The sequence below is a fragment of the Ictalurus punctatus genome, chromosome 7 (genome assembly GCF_001660625.3).
Source record: "Ictalurus punctatus breed USDA103 chromosome 7, Coco_2.0, whole genome shotgun sequence".
In the NCBI taxonomy this organism is placed as follows: domain Eukaryota; kingdom Metazoa; phylum Chordata; class Actinopteri; order Siluriformes; family Ictaluridae; genus Ictalurus; species Ictalurus punctatus.
This window is the reverse complement of record NC_030422.2, coordinates 18550261-18560128: the sequence shown is the minus strand read 5'-3', so window position 1 is coordinate 18560128 and position 9868 is coordinate 18550261. Positions and strand designations below refer to the sequence as shown.

At 37.8% G+C, this 9868-nt stretch overlaps 1 protein-coding gene across 3 annotated transcripts; it reads left to right on the top strand.

Moving 5' to 3' along the window:
* Nucleotides 1-17: 17 nt before the first annotated feature.
* On the top strand, nt 18-8411 carry casp23 (caspase 23, apoptosis-related cysteine peptidase). 3 transcript variants are annotated; one of them, XM_017472219.3, is made up of 11 exons: nt 18-261; nt 800-853; nt 951-1021; nt 1182-1355; nt 1552-1731; nt 1911-1985; nt 2085-2264; nt 4507-4741; nt 4879-4980; nt 5098-5191; nt 5289-5425. In XM_017472219.3, the coding sequence occupies exons 1-10, from the start codon at nt 192-194 to the stop codon at nt 5172-5174; spliced, it is 1218 nt and encodes a 405-aa protein (XP_017327708.1). In that variant the 5' UTR covers nt 18-191; the 3' UTR covers nt 5175-5191; nt 5289-5425. The 3 variants fall into 3 exon arrangements, with proteins under 3 accessions (XP_017327708.1, XP_017327707.1, XP_017327706.1); XM_017472217.3 differs by having other exon boundaries at nt 19-261; nt 5082-5191; nt 5289-8411; XM_017472218.3 differs by lacking the exon at nt 1911-1985 and having other exon boundaries at nt 5082-5191; nt 5289-8411.
* The last annotated feature ends 1457 nt before the right edge of the window (nt 8412-9868 follow it).

Sequence of the window (9868 nt, the reverse complement as noted above, 5' to 3'; positions counted from 1 at the left end):
AATTCCGTTTAAAGATTTGCGTTTTGCACGGAAGGGAAGAGTCGGCCCTCGTCTTCAGATATACTGTCACTGCGGTCAGCTCAAAGGTGTAAAATAGTGATATTATAATCCTGATATCTAATAGGGATTTATACTACTGTCATATTTTCGAAGTAGTCGAAAGGGTTGAAATTAAAACTTCTGCCACAAAAATGTTAAAAGCGAAGGAAGAGGACAGAGACACAGAAGATGCTGCACCTATACAACATTTCCGTAACCTAAGTAAGTTTGCTATCAGTTTACTCAGTAGTTTGACTTCTTGGTATCCTAATCTTCGATTAACAAACATAATTGCAAATATGCTACATATTCAATTAGAAATGAATAATTATACAGTTACAGTACACATACACACAAAAGCAAAAGTGAAAGTTAATGTCTCCCTGTCAAAATAAACAACTTCCTTAGTATACACTCTTATAAAAATGGTTCTTCAAGTGATTTTTGTATAGTTAACGTTTTGTATCTTGTATTGTATCTAATGGGGTTCTACTTGGAAACACTACCAACTCTCCTGTTAGATTCTGTATAGACCCTTTAAGGATTCCCAAAGAAAAACTTGCTTAAACCTTTTTTTATTTGTAAGAGTATACTTAACTTCCTTTACCTTAAATACAGTTGACATGTTTGTGTTACATATGGTTACAAATTAGGACACCAACTATGTCGTTCCTCATAGTTTTTTGTTGCTTAACAACACCCCCCCCCACACACACCCCCCCCCCAACACATTTCTAAAATTATTTCCCAAATAATGCAGGACTCTCAAGTGGTGGACAGAACAAAAAGTCTGATGTCTTGCCTAGACAAACTGGTGAGTGGCCTTTACACACAATGAATATAAGCTCAAACAGGTGGCCTTCACTGTGCTATACACAAAATGACCAACTCAAATAATTTTCTTTCATAAGGTGTTTTGTCCTGTGGTCATCAGATGCCACCAGATTACTTGATTTCATGGTGCAAGTACTATCTAATGCAGGTATGTCTGTTTAGATTTCTTGAATGTGAAGCTAGCCAATACTTGACTAAATTTAGGTCCTATATACATTGCATATATTCATTTAGCAGGCCTGTCACAGTATTATATGTGTTATATATATGTTTATTATAATATTTAAATTTGTCTTGCTATATTTTAGGAGAAGACTGAATTCACTTGTCCAAGACTTGATGAGAACAAGAAAGGCATATGTGGCACAAAATTCTCTTATCAGGACTTGTGCAATACAGTTTCATTAACTTCCTCGCTGAAGGAATTCTTTGAAGAGAGACTTGGGGAGCTAACTGCATCAAGCTACTGTGAATTTAAAGCTGTAATAATCCTGTTTGTCTACTCTACTAAATATCACTTAAAATATTTCTATGAAATAAGTGTGGAGTGAAAAGGTCCGTAATGACAGAGTAAAGCAAATCAGATCAATTTTCTTTACAGTTTATACTCATAGTTTGTTTTTGTTTGTTTGTTTTTCTTCTAATGAACATCATTTATCTGTAATTAAACTAAATCAGTGTCCAGGATGCGAGTCATATGTGGAGAGAGCTGATCAGGAGAACCTGTGTGTCCACTGTACCGTATGCACTGCCAGGATGGGACGCTCCTATGAGTTCTGCTGGGACTGCAGGAGGAAATGGAAAGGAGCAGTGCAAAATACTGTGCACTGTGGCTACAGTGACTGCAGAGAGACAGAGGTATCACTGCCCAAATATTGAAGACTTTGACCGATGTATAATCTGAACAAACTCTACATTAGGATTTCTACGAAATTGATAACTCATGCTAAAATATAAGATATATTATCATGAAGGTGGTTCATAAGTAAAATATTCTACATGTAATTAGAAACAGCTTTCTATTTTAATATTTTCAGACTTTGCAAACAAAGAGAGATTTGCTAAAGTTATGTCAGCCTGCATTCAAGCAACGCAAGCTTCAGACAGAACAGGTGCTTTTCAACTCGTTACTGATGAACCATGAAGTATACATTAATGTGTGTAGTACAATCACAATACTCACTATGTAAGCATTTGCTTTTTTCACCCAGATCTATTCAACAAAGGAGAAATCCAGTGACAGAAAGCGACTGGCTATGATCATCAACAATGTTGAATTCACAGTAAGGGAGTATAATCGGAATGGAGCAGAGATGGATGAAGAGAATATGAAGACTTTGCTTGAGGCCTTGGGTTATGATGTAATCATACTGAATGACCTGTCTGCAGAGGTATGTTTATAAAATACAGTGAGGGAAAGAAGTATTTGATCCCCTGCTGATTTTGTACATTTGCCCACTGACAAAGAAATGATCAGTCTATAATTTTAATGGTAGGTTTATTTGAACAATGACAGACAGAATAACAACAAGAAAATCCAGAAAAACGCATGTCAAAAATGTTATAAATTGATTTGCATTTTAATGAGGGAAATATGTATTTGACCCCCTCTCAATCAGAAAGATTTCTGGCTCCCAGGTGTCTTTTATACAGATAACGAGCTGAGATTAGGAGCACACTCTTAAAGGGAGTGCTCCTAATCTCAGCTTGTTACCTGTATAAAAGACACCTGTCCACAGAAGCAATCAATCAATCAGATTCCAAACTCTCCACCATGGCCTAGACCAAAGAGCTCTCCAAGGATGTCAGGGACAAGATTGTAGACCTACACAAGTCTGGAATGGGCTATGAGACCATTGCCAAGCAGCTTGGTGAGAAGGTGACAACAGTTGGTGCGATTATTCACAAATGGAAGAAACACAAAAGAACTGTCAGTCTCCCTCGGCCTGGGGCTCCATGCAAGATCTCACCTCGTGGAGTTGCAATGATCATGAGAACAGTGAGGAATCAGCCCAGAACTACATGGGAGGACCTTGTCAATGATCTCAAGGCAGCTGGGACCATAGTCACCAAGAAAACAATTGGTAACACACTACGCCGTGAAGGACTGAAATCCTGCAGCACCCGCAAGGTCCCCCTGTTCAAGAAAGCACATATACATGCCCGTCTGAAGTTTGCCAGTGAACATCTGAATGATTCAGAGGACAACTGGGTGAAAGTGTTGTGGTCAGATAAGACCAAAATGGAGCTCTTTGGCATCACCTCAACTCCCCGTGTTTGGAGGAGGAGGAATGACCCCAAGATCACCAGCCCCACTGTCAAACATGGAGGTGGAAACATTATGCTTTGGGGGTGTTTTTCTGCTAAGGGGACAGGACAACTTCACCGCATCAAAGGGACGATGGACGGGGCCATGTACCGTCAAATCTTGGGTGAGAACCTCCTTCCCTCAGCCAGGGCATTGAAAATGGGTCGTGGATGGGTATTCCAGCATGACAATGACCCAAAACACATGGCCAAGGCAACAAAGGAGTGGCTCAAGAAGAAGCACATTAAGGTCCTGGAGTGGCCTAGCCAGTCTCCAGACCTTAATCCCATAGAAAATCTGTGGAGGGAGCTGAAGGTTTGAGTTGCTAAACGTCAGCCTCGAAACCTTAATGACTTGGAGAAGATCTGCAAAGAGGAATGGGACAAAATCCCTCCTGAGATGTGTGCAAACCTGGTGGCCAACTACAAGAAACGTCTAACCTCTGTGATTGCCAACAAGGGTTTTGCCACCAAGTACTAAGTCACATGTTTTGCAGAGGGGTAAAATACTTATTACCCTCATTAAAATGCAAATCAATTTATAACATTTTTGACATGCGTTTTTCTGGATTTTTTTGTTGTTATTTTGTCTCTCACTGTTCAAATAAATCTACCATTAAAATTATAGAATGATCATTTCTTTGTCAGTGGGCAAACGTACAAAATCAGCAGGGGATCAAATACTTTTTTCCCCTCACTATATATAGATGATTAATGAACCATGTATTCTCCTCCCAATAACTGCATTATTGCAAGGAATAAGACACAATTTTGCATACTATTAAAGGAAACTAATCAACAAAGGGTTGATTTTCCTGTAACAGCACTCCTGTAACAGTACGTCCAGTCGTGTTTTATTATTCTTGTACTGCAGCAATTTGTCAGTGATTACATTATATTTTAGTAATTAGAGAACAACACATGTTCTGATGTTGTATCAGTTTATAATTACATTTAATAAAATGTCAATTAAAACAAGTAGTTAACTCTTATATTATAACAGCTATAAACAGTTATTTCCTCAACAGCATCTTTTTTATACTCTCAACAATAAGGCAAAAAATGCGTCTTATCACTGAGAAACTGTGAAGCCCTCTGTCCTAAAGAACTCCCTGTGTCAGAAAACTTAAAGGTACAGCTTTACCTCTGGCTGTAACAAAGCACCCCGTTTATTGCCATTACCACCCTGGTGTGTAGTATTTTTGTATAACAGCACCACCCTTTGAGTGTTTATTCCTTACCAATCAGAATAGAGAATTCAGCAGCGCTGTGGTATGTGTATTATAACTCTGAGCATTTACATGTCTGTTTTATGGAACTTCACAGGGGATGGAGGCTGCCTTGAGAGACTTCTCACAACACAATGAACACAAAAATTCAGACAGCACATTTTTTATCATCATGTCCCATGGTGGACCTAATGGCATTTATGGCATTCATTCTGATGAAAAAGATGATGACATTTTCCCTGTGGACAAAATCTTCTACTACCTCAGCTCTGAGAACTGCCCCGGACTAACAGACAAGCCAAAAATCATTCTGATTCAGGCATGCAGAGGAGGTACAGGAACTTAAAGAATCACAACACCATTCAGAATACAGAGTTACATCATTTAAAATACTTTGTGCTTTAATATTTAAATTGATGTTGATTGAAATCATTATTGGATAGAACTGACACTGATAAACATTTTCCAGATAAAAAAGGCCATGTGTGGGTATTTGATGGTGTAAAGTCCAATAAAGGAACAAAACAACATCGTGAAAAAGATTTTGCCTGCTTAAGATCATGCACACCAGGTTTTCCACACTGACACTGCCATTCCTTCAAATTTAGAGAGCTCAAACATACAGTATGTGTAGCGTTTACATGAAAATATTAACATATATCTTCATCACAGACACTGTATCCATCAGGAATCCTGACTCTGGCACAATATTCTTCAAGATCCTTGTGGAAATCTTCAATGAACACTCTCATGAGAACGACATAGTGGAGTTGTTTACAAAGGTATGTTTGTAATAACCTAAACAACAAATGATGACTATTCCATAAAGCTCTAGTAAAGCACATAATAACATTTCCAATGATCTGTTTCCCAATATAGATTCTTCACAGGTTTGAAAAAAAAGCAAAGGAAGGTGAAATTCCTTATCAAATGCCATGTATGGACAGAACCACGCTTGTTAAGAAATTCTACCTGTTTCCTGGACTTTGACAAGAGCTCAGGTTGCTGTCACTTCCTCAGGAATTTATTTAGTCTTTGTTAAATAAGAGTACAATAAAGTTTATTTAGAATTGAAGTAACAGATCCTTATGTATACAGTAAATATGAACTGTACACACCAAATCAATGCAGATGAAATGAAACTATTAATATTGTTTTATGCTTCACAAATCTGTACCTATTTCATTAAAGAAAAGTATTTCTATATATTTAGCATCCAAGAGAAATTAATAAGATACTGTGATGTATACTCCAGCTAAGTACAGGAACACCACTCAGAGGTTTGTGTTCCTTCTTCATGTGTTCTATCATGCAGAAAATCCTTCTGCCAGTATTGTTCACTTTCACATGAATAACCTGTTTTTTAATTAATTTATTTATTTTTACAATGTGTTGTTACACTGGATTAATATTCTTACAGTAAATGGTAAATCTACAATGGTCTGAGGTTGTAGAAGGGTGAAGAAAAAAAGCAGTAAGTAATTTCAGGAACTTAAATCTATAAACATAATTTTTACTGACTGTTCACAAGATTCACAAGTATTTCTTTTTATTTTTCTTTCTCTCCTATATAAGTATATATAAACAGATTTAATGTAAATTAGGCCAGAGGTGAAGCAAAAATTAGACACTTTCAGAGTGGTCACAGTCAGTCATCTTTTATGCACACATCAAGTGAGTGACATGAAGTACAGTTTAAATGGTGTCACAATGGATTGTATGAATTGTAATGATGTAAGTGCATCTAAAATATTTTATGTTCTAGTCCAGTAGCTGGATTCCTAACCAGCTATTAGCTAGAATGTTATGTAAATAGTTGCACTGGGAATATACATAGCATCAAGTGTTTCAACATCATTGTAGAAAACTGGCTATTTGAATAGAACATAAAAACGTTATTTTCACATTTGAGATGTCTGAAATACTGGTTAATCTCTCTTGTTCTTTTTGAAAGTTTTTGAATTTCCTCATTTAGGGTTATGAACTTATATGCAACTTTTTCTTTTGCTGGAGTGCAGTTCAGCATTCTAATTCGAAAAGTATTCAGTGGGGTTTTAGGGGCATTGTGATGCTGGAACATGTTTGAGCCCCTTGGTTTCATTGAAGGGAAATTTTAATACTACACTAAACTAATTAATAGTAGCAGCCTAATTGCTACACAGCTGGCCTACACATTGCATTCACAAAATTAAAATTTGTTTGTAATAAACATTGCATTTTTAAACATAGAAATTGCTCATGACAATGAAGTTAAAATTAAATTACTAATATCAAAACCTACCCAATTTATAAGTAGGCATATTTTCTTCCTTCTTGCATAGTTGTGAGGTGAACAGTGGATGTAGCTTTACCAGCTCATCTACAGAATGACTGTTAAATGGCTTATTTGTTGAATGAACTGTTGTGATATGTTTCTTGCTTGTGTTACTTGACCTTAGTGCATTGTTTGATACTACAGATCATACTATTCTCCTCGATAGACTAGAAAATGTTGTGGGCATTAAGGGAACAGTCCTCTCCTGGCTCAGGTCTTATTTGACTGATCGCTATGAGTTCGTAGATATAAATGGCGACTTCACACATACCAAGGTTAAATTTGGTGTTCCACAAGGTTCTGTTTTAGGCCCACTGCTTTTTACTATATATATAGTACCTCTGAGTCAAATTATTCATAAACATAGAATTAACTTCCACTGTTATGCTGATGATACACAGTTGTATGTTTCAGCAAAGCAAGACAACACACAGCAGCTTAATAAAGTTGAGGACTGTGTAAAGGACATTAGACACCGCATGCTTATTAACTTCCACTTACTTAATTCTGACAAGACAGAAGTACTTGTACTAGGACCACATGCAGCTAGAAGTAAGCTTTCTGATTACGTAGTTACTCTGGATGGTCTTTCCATTTAGTCATGTGCCGCATTAAAAGACCTTGGTGTATTTATTGACCCCAGTCTTTCATTTGTAGGCTCAAATTTTGCCTATTACCTGAAGACACTTAATATAGAAACAGATACTCACATATTCAATTGGAGAAAGAAAAACAAGACACCAGCCTTCGTTCTGTTCCACCACACAAGATCCACACAGTTTGAGATGTCCCAAAATGCGATCTAAAAAAACCAGAGCTGAAGCTCTTCTATTTATACAGTTTTCTTAGGGTCAGGATGACCCAGACATCAATATGTTTTAGAAAGCGCCTTCCCACAATACCATTATGTTTTAGAAAGAGCCTTCCCCGGACACCATTAGGTTTTCGAAAGAGCCTTCCCATAATACCAATAGGTACGAGACTCAACATTTCGACCTTGGTTTCCATCTACGGTTATCTCGCGGCCCTAGCCTTTCCCATCGACGGTTATCTTGCGGCCCTAGCCGTTCCCATCGACGGTTATCTCGCGGCCCTAGCCATTCCCATCAACGGTTATCTCACAGGTGCAACTTGGCTCAAATACCCTTATAAACGGCCCGTCTTGGTTCTCTCTTAAAAATTAAGGCCTTCGTCTGTGTTACTCCTGAGTTTTTCTCGTGAGAAAAGAATCCTCCACACCTTCAAGTGCATTATGAGTAAGTTTCTTTCACATTTTTCTGTATATCTGTTTTATAATGCTTTTTTCTTTTCATATTTGCTCTACATTTCTGTTTTATATCTGGTTATACTGCTTGCAAGTATTTTACCCCCTTTTCTGTACGCCATACTTCACAATATCATTATAATATCCTTATAATCCTTATATTATCCTTATAATATCCTAATACTCCTAATATTATTCGAATAATGTTCTGTTTTCCTTCTGTATGTGTGTGCATGGTGGCATAGGCCTCTGTGTGTGTGTGTGTGTGTGTGTGTGTGTGTGTGTGTGTGTCTCTTAGTTGACCGTCCACCTACGCTGCACTAATCAAATACATGTATGGTTTTCGCCTTGCTTATCTGTGTGTGTTGTGTCTTAGGTGAACGTCAGCCCAGTGAATTTTCAATAAAATTACATACTACTCATACTAGGTCTCCCTTGTGTTTATTTTGTGTATATTTTATATACAACACATTCTACACTCATGTAGATAATATTACTAGGATAGCCATTTTTCATCTCAGAAATATTGCTAAGATAAGAAATATATTGTTACTACATGATGCAGAAATATTGGTTCATGCTTTTGTCACCTCTAGGTTGGATTGTTGTAATTCCTTACTGTCTGGATGTTCCAGTGTGGGCATAAATAAACTCCAATTAGTCCAGAATGCAGCTGCAAGAGTCCTTACTAGAACCAGAAAGTATGGCCACTTTACCCAATATCTTATCCACACTGCATTGGCTCCCAGTAAAATTTCGTACTGATTATAAAATACTACTACTGACCTATAAAGCACTAAATTGTCTCGGGCCACAGTACCTGAGTGAACTTTTGGTCTTCTATGAGCCACACCTACTTAAATCAAAAGGCGCAGGCTATTTGTTGGAACTTCGAATAGTGAAAGCTACAGCAGGGGGAAGAGCTTTCTCTCACAAAACCCGACAGTTATGGTACAGCCTTCCAATTATTTTTCAGGACTCAGACACAGTCTCTGTGTTTAAGACCAGGCTGAAAACATATTTGTTTACTCAAGCTTTCCATGAATAGACTTTCTTTTATGCAAAGTATGCAGTCTTTTCCATTACAGGATAGTAAGCCTACGTAACAATCTCTCCCTCTCTTTACCTCCCTCTCTCTCTCTCCTTCTGTCGAGCCACACATGATTTTATGGAGATGCCACTGATCCTGACCCTTTCTGCTCTCTGGACCTGCCTGATCCATCCTGATGCCCTACTTCTGAATGGAGTTCTCATCAACTGAAGGCTACATTCTGCCGCTGTGGATGAGTCAAAGCTGTACAGCCTGGAGATTGCTGAGGATTGTGCCACTTGAAGTACCAGGGAAATGTTTTGGACCTTAATTCCACATGGACATTCTCGCTGTGGTTGCTGGAATGGCCTTAGGACTGCAATTACCACACGCAGTTTTGCACTCAAGTTTCCTTTAGTGAACAGTGGATTAGTTCAACAAACAGACTCCATATGAAAACCATAATGAACTTTCACACTATCTGTTGTTACCCAGATGAGGATGGGTTCCCTTCTGAGTCTGGTTCCTCTCAAGGTTTCTTCCTCATATCATCTTAGGGAGTTTGCCCTTGCCACCGTCGCCACCGGTTTGCTCAATAGGGATCAATTCACACACTTAAAATCTGTATCCTGTGTTTCTTTGTTTCTGTAAAGCTGCTTTGAGACAATGTCCATTGTTAAAAGTGCTATACAAATAAAATTTTATTGAAATTTAATTTAACTTTTTATTTCCTAGGGAATCCTGCTATTGGAAAGGGTGTAAACCGTTTCTTGTTTTCAATGATCAGACAAAAACCTAAACATAGTTTTCACCTTAACTTTGGTGTGTGCTTACTTTATCCATCTCTGAGT